The sequence below is a fragment of the Cololabis saira genome, chromosome 3 (assembly GCF_033807715.1).
Source record: "Cololabis saira isolate AMF1-May2022 chromosome 3, fColSai1.1, whole genome shotgun sequence".
In the NCBI taxonomy this organism is placed as follows: Eukaryota; Metazoa; Chordata; class Actinopteri; order Beloniformes; family Belonidae; genus Cololabis; species Cololabis saira.
The window spans coordinates 22832006-22853404 of NC_084589.1; the positions used below are offsets into that span (position 1 = coordinate 22832006).

The 21399-nt window shown below is 42.3% G+C and overlaps 1 protein-coding gene across 1 annotated transcript; it reads left to right on the forward strand.

Annotated features, from left to right (window-relative positions):
- Positions 1-5216: 5216 nt before the first annotated feature.
- Positions 5217-20186, forward strand: LOC133429144 (IgGFc-binding protein). The gene is made up of 23 exons (XM_061716604.1): positions 5217-5268; positions 5390-5437; positions 6227-7462; positions 7553-7896; positions 7998-8568; positions 8662-9260; positions 9375-9942; positions 10089-10354; positions 10443-10784; positions 10864-11437; positions 11540-11739; positions 13323-13464; positions 13593-13921; positions 14034-14613; positions 14706-15304; positions 15697-16264; positions 16365-16963; positions 17051-17618; positions 17718-17917; positions 18065-18445; positions 18549-18835; positions 19558-19607; positions 19720-20186. Exons 2-22 carry the CDS (start codon positions 5392-5394, stop codon positions 19565-19567), a joined length of 9009 nt encoding a protein of 3002 aa, XP_061572588.1. The 5' UTR covers positions 5217-5268; positions 5390-5391; the 3' UTR covers positions 19568-19607; positions 19720-20186.
- The last annotated feature ends 1213 nt before the right edge of the window (positions 20187-21399 follow it).

Genomic DNA, 21399 nt, shown 5'->3' on the forward strand with positions numbered 1-21399 from the left:
ATGCAAGCCAGGCCTGGCGATAAATTTTATATTTCATGGTTTGGATTAATGGGCGTGGCCTAACGGCTCAACAGCGCCCCCTAGAAAACTTTTCTCTGCCATAACTTTTGAACAGGTTGTGATAAAGACATGTGGGTGGTGTCATCGGACTCGGTATTGAGTCCTTGACCTTCATTGGCCTGAATTAGCCCCGCCCCTTCTTCTGATTGGGTTTCCCTATTTTCTTCCATAACTTTTATATGGTTTGACATAGAGAGTCGTGGGTGGTGTCATCAAACTCGGTTTTTAGTACTTGACCTTCATTGGTGCAAATTAGCCCCGTCCCTTCTTCTGATCGATCTGTTATAGTTCCTATTTTCTGCAGTAACTTTTGAATGGTTTGACATAAAGACTCGTAGGTGGACATGATTTTGAGTCCTTGTGGCCATGAGTGCGAGGCCCTGTTCATCGCTGCTTGCAGCTTTAATTTTGTTTTTATTGCCCCAAAAAACATCAACATGTGCTCTGTAAAGGCAGATATTTATAGAAGTTGCTCCATTTCCTGGAAAAAGTTTTGAGAGGAACCCAAACTCCACCTGTAAAGGCCCTGAGATTTGAACTGTAAACCTGCATACTGTGGCTGGGCAGTTGGTATGGTTATTCTTTACTACATACCCCTGCTGTCCATATGCAACACTTTATCACTTTTTTCATTTCCACCTTTATATTAAACATTTAATGGTAACAGAGGGCCTTACTTGCATTTAGATTAAGGGAAAATATCTGTTTAATTGTTTAATTCTATTACTGAATTTAACATGTTGTGGATAAGGTCAAATTATACTTTGGTAAACTTAAATAAGACACATTTTTGTTTGCCTTCAAAGACACGACTAGCACTTAAATAGGGAAACTATTAAAGTGTTTACCAACCGCCACATACTCTATCACTGGATCACTGGTGGCATCCTCTGATGGATATTTTAACCCTTGAGCTCTCTGTTGCACTGTCTCATGGAGCAAAAGAAAAGACCTTAAAATCCTGGTCAGAAGCCATCAGAGCTGTGAAGTCTTTCCTATAAAGGGGGGTAACGGGGAGGGGATGGTGCAGATCACTCACTGGGGTGGGAGGGTTTTTCTTTTTCTTTTTGTTGATTAATTGCTAGTATTGGGATGTGTATGCGAGGGTGTGCGTGTGGATGTGAATGTGTGTTTGTGTGAGAGCGTTTATGTGGGTCAAGGAGGAGACAGACAAGCATAAATATGTTTTTGTTTTGTTTTAACTGTTGTAATACATTTTTGCCCGTGTTTTTTGCGTTTGATCTTTCAAATGTATAGTGGACATGCTGCTACAACAAAATGTATAGAGTTGTGCCTGTGACTCTCTGCCCTTTTTTTTCAAAAGTTGGCATAAAATTAATAAAAAATTGTTAACAAAAAAAAAGTGTTTACCAACCCTATAACAATGGCAAATATAATCTAAATAATATGTTCTGTAATTTAGGCAGTTGGCTTGTAAAGATTTTATTAAACTTTAATGTTGTAGCTTTGCTTTCAGATGAACAAAATAATGCAGTGTACCTAAGCTGACAATAGACTGATGATCAGCAAACTCTCTAGAGTCTAGCTGGACCCAACTCTCTGGACTCCAACCAGTACTATTAATTGTACTAGAAGAACATGACCACAACTTCAGGTCTCTGTGGGAACTTCAGTGGAGAATGATAAGATATCTCTCAACTGAGAAATGGTCATCTTTTTAAATGCTTCCTGTACAACTTGGCAGAAGTATCTCCTGGACAACAGTGCAATGACACTTGTGGGAGAGAGTGATGAGTGCAATCTGTCTCCACATGACAGCACAGCCGGAGATATCCTCTTGGTAGATGGAACTGAATTAAACCATTGCTGGCTCAGTGGTGTGGAGCATGATATTTTTCACCCCAGGTCACTTTGGCCGGAGCACATCGCTGCATGTCTTGTACTGGAAGAATATCCTGCAGCAACCAGGCTAAAGGTATGCTGGTAGGAGTGTGTGGAGAATCTGGTTGAATGAAAACTGCTCTTCCAAGTGAGTCAGAACAACAGGATACACAGCTTAGGTACATGGAATATTCATATTGATGGTAATCAGCTGAATCACATTAGGAAAATTACCAGTGTTTGTCCCTGACTTACTCATTGTTTAATCCCCGCGGTGAATCAACTTGTCTCTCCATATTTGGCCTCACGGGTTGTCTGTGTCATCAAGGGCGTAGGTTTGGTCTCAACATTGGTAGAGACGATATAACAGCATAACCTGCATGTACACTTTTTGCTGGGGACGAGACATTAATAAGACCAAACAGATTGGGTGAACGGGGGTCAGGGCTACATTTGTCAAGAATATGAACCTAATTAATTGATAGGCTAAATGATCAATGCAAAAAAAAATCTGTATTGATTTATACTAACTTTCATGTGTATTGGTTCACCTGATACACAGTTCGATTCAAACCTTTGTTTTCAAAAACTACTAAAGAAACATTTTGAAAACTTCCAGAATATTCCAGGATTTTATTAGCAATTTAAATTGCAATCTTTGAACATAACTTAAATTATATTAACATACGGTACACAATAAATACAAACTTATTATTAATCTCTTAACTACTACTTAACCTATATATGGAACTACATGTTAGCCTACATTGTCCTTCACCACAAGAGTAATATATTGCCTTAATTGGTTGTCTCTTTCACCTTCTTCTCCCTTATTTTCATCTCTAAAATGCATCAGTGGGTTGAGCAATTATGGAAAAAATCTAAATCAAGATGAATTGAACTTTTTACCTCGATTATGATTAATGTATGATTATCGGAAACAATGTCTGCATAGGCTGCAAATAAAAATATTTTAAAATAAATAATGTAGAAAATAAATAAATACATTTTCACATTTTAATAAATAAATGCACTAATAGGTATTTGGTTTCAAAAGTGTAAAGTCACAACATGCTCTAGCCTTCTTTCCTTCTAAACTAGAGTAGAAAACACATACAGGAGGACACTTCTCTCTAAGCAGCTTCCTACTCAAGTTTTGCAGGTCAGCAAGTTCACACAGTTTAATGTTATGCTAACTCTGATGCAGGTCGGACTCTCAGTGGTAAAATTAGTGGCGTGTTCCACCTCCACAACACTGCACTGACGTCTTTTTACATTACTTACAGTGGCTGAAAGTGCTGCTGGCTGAAAAAAACTCCTAATATCTTGTTATATATACATATATACATATACATATACATATACATATATATACATACACATATCTTGTGTATGTATATATATATATATATATATATATATATATATATATATATATATATACCACGCCGGAACCACACAGCCATTAGGCAATTCAGGCATTTATCATGCCAAAGATAAAGGCGTTGTAAGACAAACAGTGCAGAGGGCACACCTTTATCTAAACCCATACCATCAATATTTATGTAAAAACTACAACTAATAGGGTAGGGCTTCCTGCCTTGCCCAAGACTCTATGAACACCAATTAAATATTTGAGTTTGAAACACGAATGTAAACCTTTGAGAGCCAAGCTCTATTTGCTTTCTCTCCATAAATTATTGTTTCTTTCTATGCTGTTATTCTTTGCGTAGCGCACAAAGCCAACAGAATCCGCCCCTTTCGGTCCAGCTACTGCCACTAGACTGAGATGTTATTTTAATACTTGATGTTTTTCGTTTCATTGTTATCATCCGCCCATTTACAAGCTTGACACATTTGACAACCATAAACTAGCTTAAAGTACACAGCGTGACTGTGGGTGGAAAGTGTGATTTTTGCACTGAGTGGGACTTGAAAGCAAACAATACAATGCACCTGTCTTTGATGAAAAAGCTCTTATGACATGAAACATAAACTGGCAGAAAAGCATTTCAGAAGTAAAAGGAATTAAGAATAAAGAGGAGAAATAAACATGTCCCATTTTATCAAAATGTTTGGCACGTGCAAAAAATATCAAAAACATGACAGCTGATATTTCTCTGGTCTGGAAATCTCAGAATGGAAACTTGCATTTTTTTGTATTTTTGAGAACTTGGCTTGATATTTAAATTGATCTGTTGTACATTTAGTTAAGAGACTCTTAATCACTCTGAGTTAAGTTATGGTCTTGATCTGATTGCATTCCTGCATGCCTCAGTTTAACAAAGATATTATGGTTGAATAATGCCAGAATATACACAGCTGAATGCTGACAAATTATCAATCGATGAAAACCAATTGATCTGACCACAATATATGTTTCCACTATTTGATGGTCCATTCTGGATGTATACAAGCTCAAGGTGGACACCACCTCTGGACCATACCAGACCTGAATTATAGTACTTTACAAGCATGTCCTATGGTAATCCCTTGCCATGTGGCCATATCAACTATATGAATGACGATTCTTGATACACTGCCATCCGAGGGATCAAAAACAGTCTGGTTTCGGGTTCCACCCTTCACCATTATACAATTAAATTCCTCGAGACTCTTCATGTTATATAATTATCTTGTGATGGAGGATGATGAAGGACAATATGCTGTAGATCCCTGCCAATTCATTTTATTCTTATTTTTTTTATTGTTTTGAGGACCACTCTCAAACCTTTGTAGACAAATTGGAGATTACCGCTCAAAGACGCCATTTATGGATGCTGCTTTTGTATCAAATCATCATTACAGTCACTTAGATCACCAGTATCACAATTCCATTGTTATTTTCTCTCTGTCATCCATATCAGAACTAAACGTCCCCTGTACCACCTTTATTTGGAATGTGTTTTAGGCGTGAAATGCAAATTAGTTAACAAATAAATTTAGATACTGAATTAAATATCTTTGTATCACATCATCTGCATGCAAGATGGGAGTCATATGTAAGAATTATGTTAATTATTGTATTTGTTTGATTATTTTTGTATTTTTTCACCTAAAATAATCAAGATGATCGTGTGAAAACTGTTACTGATTCCGTTGAATCAGTAACAGGATGTGCATGTCACGGGGTGTTTCACTTCTATGGAATATAAGTCATTCATGCCATACATGCGGTTTGTATTAAACCTCACCTATGTCAATATACAACAGGACCTGAAAGTCTTTCCCATCTTCTGCCTGTTTGTTTAAAAGGAAGGGTATGGTTGAACTCCATTCCATTGGCCAGTCCTTTCTGTGTCCATAAGTATATAAAAGGATGGAACTGTACTAAAACAAAATTCACGTTTGTATGACTCTTTGCAGGTTAGGACTGTTCAGTTTTGAGATTATGTGGGCTGTTTGATCAAATCAAAACATTTATATGGATTAGATGACCAAGCTGTTAAATCATTTGACAACTAAAATGAGATTCTCTTTCTTTCAGTCATGGCAACGTTGTGGCTGCTTTGTGCTTTGGGGGCTTTACTGAGTGGTGAGTAAGAAAAACATCAGATCTTTGTCTTATTTCCAATTTGTAATTTGTGTAACAGTGTAGGAGGTATTAGAGCGCCGAAATCCATCAGCCGAGAGCTTTGCTGTGTTGCTGTTCATGGTGGTTCTGTGAATGATGCAGAATGTAAAACAGGAAAAAAATCTGAGAATTGAGTGAATAAAGGACACCAATCTAAATTGAAATTCCCTTCTGTTGAAAATACTATTTACCTCAAATCACTACTGATGTAGAAAAAACCTAAATAGTTGAAACAGAAGTATAATCAAAATTTCTAAGGAGCCTGACTTAACTGAAAAAGTTGTCTTTTCACAACCAAGGCTCTGACATTGATGATATTTGCATTAGCTAACTATATTGTCTATGCAGGTGATTTATTGGGCACTGCTGAGAAGTCACTCAAGTAACTATTCCTCTGTCTAAATCTCTGAGCAGAGGAAAAAAAAATCTATTCATTATAGAATAGTATTCATCCCTGTTGCATATGTTTGGAATAGAGGTCTGTACAGCAGCTTTCTCTTTGATGTCACATTGTTTGTTTCTGCGTGTGTGAACCAAGGAGTCTACTGACAGCTTCCTGTTTTGTCAGCCTGTGACCGCTTTGGTACAGAAAGTCTCCTTAATTTAACAATGTTTTTCTGATGTATTTTTACCATTCAAATTTGTAATACTCAGTTGTGTCTGACTCCTTCACTACAAGTAAAAAAAAAAAAAAAAGAATCCTTTTCCTGATGCGTTTTTCTGTCTCCTTGTTCTCTTTGCATCTCTCAGGTCCATCCATCGCTGGCTGGGCAGGGAGGGAGTTTGCCCTGTCGTTTATGCAGAATTATGTTAAATACAATTCCAACTTACAGCTTTACATCACAGCTGTTCAAGCCAATACTAAAGTAAAAGTGGAAGTGGCTTCTTTAAACTTCAAAGTAGAAAAAACTCTGAAAGCTGATGAAGGGGTCGTCATCAGTGTCCCTGCTGCCGTTGAGTTGCACGACAGCAAAAGGTCTTCCAACACGGTGCACATCAAAGCCTCTGCAGATGTGTCTGTAACCTCCTATAACAACAAGAAATACACAGCTGACACCTCTGTGATATATCCAATCACTGAATGGGGTACAGAATACTTCATCTTCACTCCTTCTGCATTCAGTTCCAATCTCTTTAAAGAGTTTGCTGTGACAAACGGAAAAGACAGCAACACAGTGGAGATTTTCCCACGAGGGTTGATCCAGTTTGAGGGTCGGTTCTATTCAAGAGGCAGTAAAATGATAATCAATCTCAGGCCGTATGAGAGTGTGCAGCTCCAGAGCGTTTATGACCTGTCTGGCAGCAGAGTTTCCTCCCAGCACCCTGTCGCTGTTTTCACAGGACACAGTTGTGCTTGGCGTTTCTCAAGATGCGACCATGTCTATGAGCAGCTTCTGCCAGCAAACAGGTGGGGAACAAGCTTCATTGTGCCACCTCTGAGCTTCCAGAAAAAATATGATACAGCCTACCTCCAAGCCTCCCAACCCACCCGAGTCACCGTCCACCACGGCAAACGTGAATATAACTTTGCTCTCTCCAAGGGGGAGGTGAAGCCCATCAACTACCATGACCCTGAAACACTGTTTATTCAGTCTGATCATGGCATCCAAGTCTTCCTGTTCTTCAATGGTGTCAAAATAGGCTCATCCAAATACTACGACCCCTTTCTGACAACCATAGTGCCCACAGACCGCTTCTGCTCTTCCTACTCACTGCAGGCTCCTTCAGGTTACGAAAACAAAGCTCTGATTGTAGCACAAACCAGGGAGACAGGAATGCTGCGTTTTGATGATAAAAATCTCCCACGAGACGCTAAGTGGAAAAAGATTGAAGGGTCAGAATTCTCATGGACATTGATGTCTTATAACCAAGTCACTGACAGGGATATTTACATATTGTCCAGCTCTGGTTCCAGCTTTGGTCTTTATAGTATAGGAGTCACTCACGTGAGCAGTTATGGATCTCCTGGACAGTGTAGAGAAAGCGGTAAGAAGATCACACCATAATGTTCAAGAATTCCTCGAGACAAACATTGTACACATATTAACCGTTGTGGGTTTTATTTCTTTATTCCAGGAAGCGGATCTTTGTCATGCAGCAGCATCACCTGCAGCCCCAACAAGGTGTGTGAAATGAGTGGTGGGGTTCCCTCCTGTGTCCCCAAATCAAAGCCAGGTATCTGCTGGGCCATGGGAGATCCTCACTACCGCACTTTTGACGGACGACGCTATGATTTTATGGGTACCTGCACTTACCTCATTGCTAAAAACTGTGAAAAGGACAGTCACCTTACAGCCTTTGAGGTCCTCGCCCAGAATGAGAACAGAGGAAGCCGCAGAGTGTCATACGTTGGCCAAGTAGTGGTGAAGGTGTACGACATCACCGTCGTAGTAGTCCGTTCTGAGAGAGGTCGTGTGAGGGTAAGGCTTCTCATTTGTTGTGGTGAAAGATGGCTACACTTTAAAATGTTCAATGAGTGTGACATATCCAAATCTAAACTCTCCTGTGTCCGTTTCTGTAGATTGATGACAATGTGTGGAGTTTGCCAATAGTCTTGAACGATGCCAAACTGAACATATTCCAGAGCGGCCGCTCTGTGGTCATTGAGACTGATTTCGGTTTGACCGTCCGTTATGACTGGGATCACAAGCTCGTGGTCACTCTGTCTGGCAGTTACGCCGGGAAGACTTGTGGGCTCTGTGGTAACTTCAATGGGAATCCTAAGGATGACTTTGCTACACCGTCTGGCGCTCAGGCAGGTGGGGTTGTGGCTTTTGGGGGCAGCTGGAAAGTGCCAGGGTTGGTTAGAGATCCTCAGTGCACAGATGACTGTGTGGGTGGATGTCAAAGCTGTGAGAAAAGCCAAATGAAAAAGTGGGAAAATGACTTGTTTTGTGGGCTCATCACACATGATGGATTTAAAAAATGTCACGCTGTCGTTGACCCACAACCATACCTGGAGAACTGTAAATATGATTTATGCATGGGAGGTGGTCTTCGACAGTTCCTCTGCAAAGCCCTGGAAGCTTACACTGAAGCCTGCCAGGATGCTGGGGTCCAGGTGCAGGACTGGAGGAAGATGGCAAAATGCCGTAAGTATTGTTAACTAAATTGATGACTAAACTGACTTCTGCCTTTTTCATCAGTGTTTAATCACAGTATATTCTCTCTTTTTTTCATTAAAGCCATCAAATGCCCAGCCAACAGCTACTATGAGCTCTGTGGGAGTGCTTGCCCTGCCACTTGCTCTAACCCTAATGCCCCATCCAAATGCAGCCGCCCCTGTGTGGAGACCTGCACTTGTAAAGCAGGCTTTGTGTTAAGTGGAGACAAGTGTGTGCCTCTTGCTAACTGTGGTTGTACCTATGAGGGTCGATATGTTCCTGTTGGACAGAAATTCTGGGCCGACCAGAGCTGTAAGCGATGGTGTGAATGCAAGGCCGGAAGCAGACGTGTGGACTGCAAGGATAAAGGCTGTGGGGCAGGGCAGCAATGTAAAGCTGTTAATGGTGTAAGAAAATGCCAAGCACTGTCCTATAGCACCTGCCAGGCCACTGGGGATCCTCATTACATCTCCTTTGACAAGACCAAGTTTGACTTCCAGGGCACATGTGTGTACCAATTTGCTGCACTCTGCTCCAAAGACCCAGAGCTGGTGCCTTTTGAAATCCTAGTGCAGAATGATCACCGTGGAAGAAAAACAGTTTCATACACCAAGTTAGTACAAGTCAAGGTGTATTCCCACGTTATTGTCATTACAAAGACACACAAAGGCCAGATTTTGGTAAGAGTTATATTGTTTGGCAAGTGAAGTAAATTTCATTTTCCCTTTTGTATATTTTATTTTATCTGCATTGATACGTCTTTGTCATACCATAACACTGAGTTTATCATTCAGGTGAACAATGAGTTGGTCAACTTGCCTGTTACTCTGGACGGAGGGCAGGTATCTGTGTATAAGGGTGGCTGGTTCGCTGTTCTCACGACAGACTTTGGACTAAAAGTGTCCTTCAACTGGGGAAGCTCTGTATTTGTGACTCTGCCAAGTAACTACATGGGAGCTGTTTGTGGCCTCTGTGGCAACTACAACGGCAAAGCCAACGATGATCTGATCCCAAAGAACGGCAACACACCTGTCGCACCTACTGATTTTGGGCACAGCTGGCAAGTAGCCAAAATCCCAGGCTGCGTCGATGGCTGTAAAGGGAAGTGTCCCGGATGCGATATCACCCAGAAAGTTCAATATGAAAAGGCAGATTTCTGTGGCATGATACGAGAACCCAAAGGACCTTTCCGTGACTGCCATGCCAAGGTGGATCCAGCTGTCTATTTTGATGATTGTGTTTATGATGTCTGCCTTTATAAGGGCAGGAAGGATGTGCTGTGTCAAGCTATTACATCATACACATCTGCCTGTCAAAATGCGGGGGCCAAGGTGTACAGCTGGAGGTCCAGTCAGTTCTGTGGTGAGAGATGATTTCAATTTAAAAACAATTTTCACGAAAGAATCATTAACTAATTAAAAATGGGAAAAGCTTAATAAAAAGTGCATTCCTGCTTCTGTGGATATTTCCTCTTTTGAATAAAAAAAACTTTTGTTCCTTGTGCACAGCGGTGAAATGCCCCATCAACAGCCACTATGAAATTTCTGCAACTGGATGCCCCGCAACTTGCCAAAGTCTGGCTCCTCCTCAAGGTTGCCAGGCTGATTGCCAAGAGGGTTGTACTTGTGATGAGGGGTACATCCTCAGTGGAAAGCGCTGCGTTCCCTTTGCACAATGCGGTTGCGTTTACAATGACCTGTACTACACACTCGGCGAGGTGTTTTATCCTGGCGGCCAGTGTCAGGAGGAGTGCAAGTGCACAAAAGATGGGGAGGTGATGCATACAGAAGGGAAACATTAAAACTTATTACACACCAGTATTAACTGCTGGATATTAAAACACTTTTTTTTGTCTTTCTTAGGTTGAATGTAAGAAGTTTACATGTGGCCTCAATGAGAAGTGTAAAATAGAAAATGGCATCCACAAATGTCACCCTGTTGGTAAGGGTGTCTGCCGGGCCTCTGGTGACCCCCATTACTTGTCTTTCGATGGACGGAAATTTGATTTCCAGGGCACTTGTACTTACACGCTTTCCAAGAGCTGTGGACTGGAAGGGACACACTTGGAGGCCTTTTCTGTCAACGTACAGAATGAGCAATGGGACCGTATGAGAGGAAGGAAAAAGGTGTCGGTCGCCAGGCTCGTTGCTGTGGAAGCTCACGGCTTCACTTTCATCTTGAGAAATAAGATGCTTGGGGTGCTGGTGAGTATCATCGTTTCAACGACATCCACATTAGCACTTAAAGCATTCTCTTTAATTGATACATCTGTCTTCATTTTAGGTAAATGGAGTGTTTAACAACCTTCCAGTGAATGTTAATGATGGAGCAGTGCAGGTTTATCAGGAGGGTAGAAATTATGTCATTGCATCCAATTTTGGACTGCTCGTCACTTACGACCTGGTCTACCACGTGACAGTCACCGTATCTAGTAATTACCGTGGCAAAGTCTGTGGACTTTGTGGAAACTTCAACGGGGACAAAAACGATGATTTCCAGATGCCCAACAATAGACTAACTAACAGAGTCAACGCGTTTGGAAAATCATGGAAGGTCACCATCCCTAAAGTGGTGTGCGAAGATGGCTGTAACGGGAAAAACTGTCCTGACTGTGACTCAGCTCACAAGGCTGTGTTTTCAAAGCCCATTTACTGCGGTATTCTTACGGCACCTAAGGGTCCATTTGCAAACTGCCACAGCAAACTGAACCCACAGCCATACTTTGATGACTGTGTGTTTGATCTGTGTGCCTCCAACGGCGAAGGGGATGTGCTTTGTGACAGCGTAGCAGCTTATGCCTATAACTGTCACATGGCAGGAGTGGACGTCCAAAGTTGGAGGACTCCTTCGTTCTGTCGTAAGAGACAAACTTCTTTTTTTTAAATCATATCAATACTTGCTATGCATAAATATTAATATTTCCTTTATTTCATTGTTTGTTTGTCATACTTTACTATAGCCATGAAGTGTCCTGCCAATAGTCACCACGAAGTGTGTGCAGACCCCTGCTCCAACTCTTGCCCTGGCCTCACAGACATAGTTCAGTGTCCTGCCAGCTGCACAGAAGGCTGTGATTGTGATGATGGCTTCCTATTCAATGGACAGATGTGTGTCAAAGAGAGTGAATGTGGCTGCTATGAGAATGGAAAGACTTTCAAGGTACAATTCAACACCTCTACCTGTAGAAAAGGGGCATTATTGTGTTCAGTGATGTAAAAAGAATAACTATATAACATAAAAGTGGCCCTAGAAAACAGAGTTCTCTTTACGTCTTCCACAGTGGTAAAACGTTGATTGTATACATCTGCACCAAGGATTCTTACTCTAAATAATCAGATTACCTACATTTGTGAAATAGTCCGAATCCTATCCAAGTAGAAGTAGAAGAAGGTTTTGTTGTCATGGTATTAAAAAACAACAAATCAAATATGATGAGATCCACAACTGTAACTCATGGTCAGGGTTAATGATGAGTACAACACTTAAGATGCAATATTTAAAGGGGACCTATTATGGCATCTAATACATATTTTAAACAGGCCTCAAATGTCTTAAAAACAAGCTTTTGATTGTTTTTGCTAAATAAATTAGAAATTCCGCCTCTGAGCCATCACTGTAAAAAAAAAACTGTGAAATTTACGGTAAAATACTGGCAGCTGTGGTTGCCAGAATTTCACCGTAAAAAATACATTAACAATGTATATGACATTACGGTATGCTTTTCAGGCAACCATGAATTTCATAGTTGAGAACTGTTTTATTTACAGTAAATTACTATGAAAAACAGACATTTTGTAAACCTGTTTATGTAGAAATTACAGTATGTTTTTGCATAATGTTGAACAGTTTTATACTGTAAATTTAAATGTAAACATCAGCTAAATTTAGACAGAATAATACCGTTCATTTTAGGGTAATTACATGCTTGTGATATTACGGTATTTTCAAATTAATTTTACCAAAAAATTTGATTTTTACACTAGAATTGTCTGATTTCTACATATTATTACAGTAAAAAGTATAGTTCTGTACTCTTTCTTGATTTAGGGTAATATAATGTATCTACTACAGTGATATACTATTTTGGATTTTACGGTCTTTTCTGTTGCTATTTTACAGTTTTTCACTGTAGTTTTTACGAACATTTCTTACAGTGATGTCTTTATCTTCCCATTCTCTAACCTCATTATCTATGCAGGATTCTGAGTGGGCGGGGCTATGATAATGAGGCTCTGTGCTGATTGGCTGCCGTAATGACGCGATACACCGCTACGAAAAAATGGCAAAAGCTCCGGCCGGCGGAGTTAGTTGTGGGCGTGGTTTCACGCATCGGAGGCCAACCTCTGTAAATCGCATTTTCGTTACGTAACGAAAGGGAGCAGAATCTGAACGGCTCGTAGATCCGGGCGGCTGTACAGACACTGCAGAATTTGGTTGCTTTCCTCCTTCTCTGAGTTGGCAGGCTGAGGGGAGACCACTTTATATATGTTAAAGCAAGAGAAAACGTGTTTTTCATAATAGGTCCCCTTTAAGATAACATAGTGTGCTTGAGGTATATAAAAATGTACATGTTAATAAATGTGTTGTACAGTTTCAGTATTAATGTAGACGTATTGTTGACTCAGTGTCTGAATGGCCCACAGACAGAAATAGCTTGTTTGTCTGGAGGTGCAGCCTGTCTTCGACATTCACCCGTAACTTAGGTCAACTGTTTGTGTTTCATCTCAATCTCTTGTCACCAGCCTGAAGAAGTTGTGTATGAGGAGGATTGTAATACAAAATGCACCTGTAACCCAGCGAAAGGACTCGTCTGTGAAAACTACTCCTGTCCTTCAAGCACCAAGTGCATGGTCAAGAAAGGAATCAGGGCATGTTACAATACAGGCAAGACACAAATCCTGGATATATGTTTTTACTCATTTTACCTCATTTAAAATGAGTCTTAAATTAAACAAAATAATAATAATTTCATACAGAATTTTGTTACATTTCCTTTTATTTTTCTATTGAAGATCCCTGCAAAGATGCCAATTGCAGAGTGCAGGAGACGTGCCGTGTTGAGAAGGGAGAGGCAGTGTGCATTCCCAAGTACACAGGCACCTGCTGGGCCTGGGGAGACCCCCACTACCACACGTTTGATGGCTACAACTTCGACTTCCAGGGAACCTGCAAGTACGTCATCTCCAAGACCTGCGGGGATCTAAATGGTCTGGTTCCGTTCACTGTCACCGAGAGGAACGACAACCGAGGAAACACGGCTGTTTCCTATGTCAGGGAGGTAGATGTGATTGTTTATGGGTACACTATCACCATCCAGAAGAACCAAGTTGGTCGAGTCATGGTAAGATTTTAGCCTTGTGTTGCTTTGACATCATCATTTTTTTGCATAATTTGTTTTGATGTTATATTTCAGCATGCAAAGTGTAAGTATTGTTCTGATGCATGTCACACAGGTCGATGGGGAGCTACTCAATCTTCCTGTAAAACTTGATGATGGTATAGTATCCGTCTTTCAACGTGGCAATACTGCTGTGGTGGAGACCAATTTTGGTTTGGTCGTATCCTACGACTGGAACTGGCATCTTGTCATTAAGCTTCCCAGCAGCTACTATGGCAACGTCTGTGGTCTGTGTGGTAACTTCAATGGTAACAGAGGTGATGAACTCCAGAACCCAGCTGGTCAACCTGTCCCCTCAGTGACAGAGTGGGGCAAGAGCTGGCAAACAACTGATCAGGACAAGGATTATCCCTGCTGGGACACGTGTGAGAAGAACTGCCCTACCTGTGACGATAAAGAGCGTAAACTCTACCAGACCCAGGGTTTCTGTGGGGCCCTTGCAGCCAACACCAACAGAATGTTCAAAGCATGTAGTAGGAAATTGGACCCCCAATCCTTCATGAACAACTGTGTGTATGACATGTGTTTGAATAAGGGAGACAAAAAGATGATGTGCCAGGCAATTGCCTCTTATGATAAACAGTGCCGTGAAGAGGGGGTCGTAATCAAGAAGTGGAGGAAACAATTTGGCTGTCGTAAGTATTCAAAAAACTATCTCATGTAAGACTGGAAAAGGAATTTTTAAGTTTTTTTGGTTAATACCTGCCTTACTTTGCTTTACACGTAGCAATGAACTGCCAGCCTCACAGTCACTATGAGGACTGTGCAAGCCCTTGCCAGCCATCCTGCCCATTCCCAGATGAAAAGCAGATATGCATAGGTGCCTGTGTGGAGGCCTGTGTGTGTGATAGAGGATATGTACTCAGCGCTGGTGTTTGCGTGCCTGCTGCAACATGCGGTTGCTCCTATCAGGGCCGCTACTACAAGTCAGGCCAGCAGTTCTGGGCCGATGAAGCTTGCGGTCGCTTGTGTGTTTGTGACGCCACCCTGGGCATGGTGACATGCCGCGAGGCTTCCTGCTCTGCCAAAGAGAAATGCGGCGTGTTGGACGGAGAGCGCGTCTGTTCACCCATCAGTTACGCCACATGCACGGCCTCGGGCGATCCACACTACCGCACTTTTGATGGTCGCAAGTATGACTTCCAAGGGACATGCGAATATCAGCTGGTTGGCCTCCAGTCCCAGAAGCCAGGGCTGGTGCCGTTCAATGTGACCGTGCAGAACGACCACCGGGGAAACAAAGCCGTGTCTTTCACTAAGACCGTCAAGTTTTCTGTTTATGGCGCCACTCTCACCATCAGCAGAGAATACCCCTACAAGGTCTTGGTAAGTGGAGGATGGATGTGGAAGGATGGATAATGACGCGTATGGGTGTAATAAAAGATTAAGCAGTGATCTGCTTTTATGTGCATTTTTGGAGAGAAGAGAAATAGGACACAGCGTGTCGTCGCATTATTGAAAATAAAAACAGCACAGATAGTCTCAGTCTCTCTAAATGAGTGGATGATCATTCCTTTTGTCACTGTGCTAATTCTGACATTCCTCATACTCTTCTGCACGTATATTTAATTGCATATTAAAAAATTTTATCCAGGCACTCTTAATTAAACTGAGATTTAACAGCAAATTAAAATGGATTAGAGAGGTCCACAGAATTATTAAATCTATAATCTCCTAAAAAATATTCCTCCCTCACTCCCTCTTTCTCTGCTCTTCAGCTCAATGGGCAGCTTGCTTCACTGCCTCTGGATTATAATAATGAGCTGGCAGTGTCTTTGAGTGGCCGTATGGCTGTAATAGAAACAGCTGCTGGTATCACCGTGAGCTTCAACTGGCGGAGCAAGGTGAGTGTTACTCTTCCCAGCGGCTACCAGGATGCTGTCTACGGCCTGTGTGGCAATTACAACGGGAACGCTCAGGATGACCTTACCATGCGGGATGGCAAGACCGCCCCTGATGGGACAAAGCTGGGGGAGAGCTGGCAGGTGGCCCTTACACCAGGTTGTTCATCAGCCTGCCAAGGGCCGTGGTGTCAGGGCTGTTCAGACTCCCAGAAGAAAGTGTACCGAGCCACAAAGTACTGTGGTCTTATTGTTGATAAATCAGGGCCTTTCAGGGAGTGTCATGGCCTGGTGGACCCTGCTCCTTACATGGAGGACTGCGTTTATGACGTCTGTCAATATCACGGGCACCAAGGCTCTGTGTGTGATGCTGTGGAAGTGTATGTGTCCGCCTGTCAGAGCCAAGGAATCACCATCCATCCCTGGAGAACAGATAAATTCTGCCGTAAGCTTTAAAACTGCTTTATATTTTATTTCATATTTTTATTTCAACATTGCTTCAAGTATCAGTCTCATCGTTATTCTGTTCTCACTATATCTCACAGCACTGGAGTGTCCCGCTAACAGCCACTACACCCTGTGTGCCCCGGCTTGCCCGGCCACCTGTGCTAGCTTGACCTCCCCTGCCACCTGCCACAGGCGTTGTGCAGAAGCCTGTGAATGTAACCAAGGCTACCTGCTGAGCGGTGATACCTGTGTGCCTGTGAGAGACTGTGGATGCTCTTACAACGGTCAGTACTACAAGAAAGGAGATATATTCCACCCTCAAGAAGAGTGCACGGAGCAGTGCACCTGTGGAGAGAACGGGGCTGTGTCTTGTCAGAGGGCCAAGTGTCGTGGAGGAGAAGTCTGTAAGCTTGTTAATGGAGTGAAAGGCTGTCACCCGGAGAGCCAAGGGAAGTGTGTGGCTTCTGGTGACCCGCATTACATTTCTTTTGACGGGCGGAAGTTTGACTTCCAGGGTACCTGTGTTTACGTATTGGCAAAGGTTTGCGATGACGACAAAGGCAAAATCACACCTTTCACAGTCACTCAGGGCAATGAAAAGTATGGAAATGGAAAAGTGGCTGTAACCAAGTCAGTTGCAGTGATGGTCTACGGTTATGTAATTTACATTGAGCATCGAGTGCCTTGGAAAGTCATTGTGAGTTTGACATTCATCCTAAATTATTCCCCGGTTTTAGTTATGTATACTTTAGAAATGTTTTAACTTTCTACCATCTTTGTCCAGGTGAATGATGAACTTCTCAACCTTCCTCTGTCCTTGGATGATGGGCGTCTTACAGTCTCCCAAGAAGGTCGCAATATAATAGTTCGAACGGCCTTTGGACTGAAAGTTCTCTATGACACTGTGTACTACGTCGAGGTGATAGTTCCCTCCACCTACCAGGGTAACATGTGTGGTCTCTGTGGCAACTACAACAAACGGAGCGGTGATGATTTCAGACTTCCTAATGGCAGAAAAACATCCAAAGTTGACATCTTTGGGGCAGCCTGGGTGGTGGACCAGTCCAAACACGTGTGTGGCGGCTGTGGAGGACAATGTCCAGAATGTGAGAAGGCCAAAGCTGCTTTGTATGCAAAACCTGACTTCTGTGGCATCATTAGTGCACCAACTGGACCTTTCAAAGCCTGCCACAGTACCATCAACCCAGCTGAATATGTGTCTAATTGCGTGTTTGATGTTTGTGCTGTGGATGGCAGCAAAGATACTCTGTGTGACAGCGTGCAGGCCTATGCACTGGCCTGCCAGAATGCAGGCGTTCACATCCAACCGTGGAGGAGCACATCCTTCTGCCGTGAGTTACACACAACAGCATTTTAAACTTCTGGTCTGTGTTGTGCATGTTGTCTGTGCTTTATAACTCCAATCATGTTTTTCTCCTGTTTTACTGTAGCTGCCTCCTGCCCTCCGCACAGTCACTATGAGGTGTGTGCTGACACTTGTGGAGGGACGTGTGCCAGCTTTATTGAGATAGTCACTTGCCCTGAAAACTGTTTTGAAGGATGCCAATGTGATGATGGCTTTGTTTTTGACGGCAACCGGTGTGTTCCCCTGGATCAATGCGGATGTATGCACAACGGTGCATATCTGATGGTAATTTCTTTTTTCTTTTTTGTGCATCACTTTCTCAGTTGAGTCACAAAGTTAGGCATGAATATCTTGTCTTAGAATTTAAATATGCAGATTTGGTTCCCTTTTCCAGAACAAAACACCTTTAACACTGCAATCCTTGTGTTTTAGCTGGGCCAAGCTGTGGTGGATAAACATTGCCAGTCCAGGTGTGTGTGTCAGGCCTCTGGGCTGGTACAGTGTGAAAAGCTGTCCTGTGCCAGTGAGGAGGTCTGCGAGGCAAGAGATGGGGTCAGGGGTTGTCACGTCAAACAGGCTCACTGCACCGTCGGCCATGACAGCAAGCTGAGCTCCTTTGACGGCCTGTCCGGAAACATAAAAACACAAGGGGCTTTCGAGGTGGCATCTCTGTGCGATGAGACTGCTGAGAACTGGTTCCGCGTGGTTGTGGACATCCGGATCTGCAGCAGGAAGGTGCCGGCTGCTGTTGCCACCGTGTACGTGTTCTTCAAGGACGCCGTGGTGACGGTGAACAGCCAACATGTGACCTGGGTGAGAACTTTCAAAAACACTCTGAGAAGCAAGACTGTAAAATGTGTTTTAATTTGTCTAATTTGAGACTATTGCTTTATTTCTCTTACTTTTTGTGGTCCAGGTAAATGGCAGGAAAGTGTCCCTTCCCAGCAAAGTGACAAATGAGCTATCAGTCCAGGCGTCAGACAGGAGTGTGGTCATTGAGAGGACGTCAGCTGTGCAGGTCATTTATTCTACCTCACAAGAAGTCATCGTCACCGTTGACACCAGCTTATCTGGGAAAATGTGCGGTGCCTGTGGAAACTACAATGAAGACTCCAAAGATGATATGAAAACAGCAGATGGGGTCGTTACCAAAGATGTGTCTGTAATTGTTGGCTCTTGGAGCGCTGGAGACTTTTCTACATGGTGAGTATTTGACAAACATACATGCTTAAGATATAGAGCTGTACTTACTGCCATGACAGTGATAGTCCTTTACAAGCATACATTTACAACCAAGTCCTTTCCAGAAAGCTTTTTGTTTTTCTGCTATCATGTAAACGGAAAACTTAATTTGACCCCTGAAACAATGAAGTCCAGATCACTGGGAGATGGGACGGTGCTATGACCACTCAACCGCTTATTCTCTTAACAGTAAGGAATAAACAAGGACTCCACAGAGCCCTTTTAAAGGAATGAGAGTGTGGTTTTTAATTGCATTTGGCTCAATTTAATTAAGAAATGCCAGAGAATCCCCTGTGGTAATTACTGATTAAAAAGCAGGTGAGGCTGACAGGCATGGCCATCAAAAGCTACCAAGCTTGCAATCCAATCACTGCTTGTCATCCAAGGATGCTTAAGACTCATTGGGGTGCAATATTAATTTGAGCACTTGTCTTTAGTTTTGCATTCTAGCCTCAAGTTAATCCTTTAGAGAATTTGGAGCATGCCCCCCTTCCTCTTTCTGTTCAGAGTTTTCTCATCCCTGAGAACAACACGAGAAAAAGCTCCTAAGAATCAATGGCTGCTTCTGCATTTGCCTTCAGGAACACCATTTTTGAAAGCATTTCTTGTAATCTTTGTGCCTGAGTGGAAATGAATTTACTTTCTCCAGAGCCCTTTTGACTTCAATTTGCTTTTCATTGCAGCGGTCTGTAGAGATGCTGGTTCTGCTTTGATAGCGGCATCTGGTACCCAGGTACAAATAACAATGATAATACGTTGTTTCTTCTCAAACATTGTGTGCCTTCATGAATGAAATGGCTGTATGATGTTGCTTAAATCCCCGTTTTTTTCCATCTGTTAAACAGGATGAAGAAGATGCTCGTTCAGAGCCCGACTCAACCTCAAACCTCGCTGCTTCCTCTTGATTCACGCTGCTTTCATTGTCCCCTTTGTTCTCTTTGGACTTGTAGCTTACCCTTGTCTAATGTCTCCATCTAGTGGAGGAAAAAAATACAGCATGTTGTTTTATTTTCCAGAAAAATCCAAAGAAAAAGAAGAAATAGTTTGGATGTGTGCGCGTGTTTCAGCTGCGTCCCTGCTCCATCACACCTGGCTCACATGAATGGATCATTGACAGAATGCTGTAGACCTTGGTGGGGATCCGTTCATGTGAATCCGGTGTTTTAGGACAAGGAAACATCTAAAACACGCAGGACAGCGGCCTTTAATGACTTGGAATGTGCAACACCTGGAGTAATATAATGCATGTGTGTTACAAATATTTGTCTTTCTTACTGTTCTGACCACAAAATAAAGATTTCATGAAAATGTGTGCTCTGCTCAAATTATTTGTAATTCACAAGTAATTCATTGTAGCTTTGTACACAAATAACTCTTAATGCATGACACTATTTCGTGAGTGCATGGCCTCTGCTGCAGTTGCCACGGAAAAGGAAATAAATCATTGTCCCCCTGATGTCTTGATAAGAAGGCAAGGTTCTGGAGGCGTAGGAGAGCAGCTAAACAACTCTAATACCCCACTGAGACTGCGCCTACTAACACCATGCTCCAGCTGTGTATTTGCTCACCGTGGGAGAATCTGTCCGTTTGCTGTGGGAGAGATGTTTTGAAGGCCGTTTTCGTGTCGCTGAGAGAAAAACTACCTCTGTAGTCCAGGGGCCAGAGCCCAAAATTTCACTTGTCAGTACCACTCAAGGTGACAAAACATACTTGTGATTTTTTAAAAGATTCATGTCTATAGATGCTATTCTGGTATGATAACCCTTCCTGGGTGGCAGCTGTATCATAGTTATCAGCTCATGAAGTTACCCATCCCCTTCAGAAAATTACACTTTAGATGCTGGTGCATATCCTGGTTTAGACTCATGTACAGAATATCTGGCAATGTTTCACAATATTATCTTTGGTATCATTTTAAAGGGGACCTTTTAAGCTTTCATTCAAGCTAAGATGTGAATCTTTCTGACCAACATAGAGGTCACTGCAGCTCTTTAAACTATAAACAACACACATTTTTACACAATGTTCGCCTACTCTGTGTCATCTAGGAACAACAGAGACACAAAATACAAAAACTGGAATACTCACAGGACCATAAGGATTCAGGAATGTCTAATATACCCCATACTATATCATTGTTACAGGTCATTGTGAGCCTTAAACTAGAAGAGCACCATTAGGCTCCTATGAAACTATAACAGCCACTAGGCTAATGTCACAAACTGGTCTTTATTATGCAAATACAGGATGATACAGCTGCCACTCAGGAAGGGTTATCATACCAAAATATCATCTATAGACATAGATATTTTCAAGAATGATTAGCAGGTTTTGTCACTTTGAGTGGTACTGATATGGTCTGGCTCATAGTGTGACAGACTGTTGTGGCCCTGGAAGCACGCTGGTGTTTATGCTTTCACTTCACAGCACAGAGACTCTCTCTCTCTACAACCTGTAAATTACAGCACTGTACAACAAGCCCGCTGTTAAGTTGTTGTATCTTAAATTTGCCTGTGGGGAGAAAT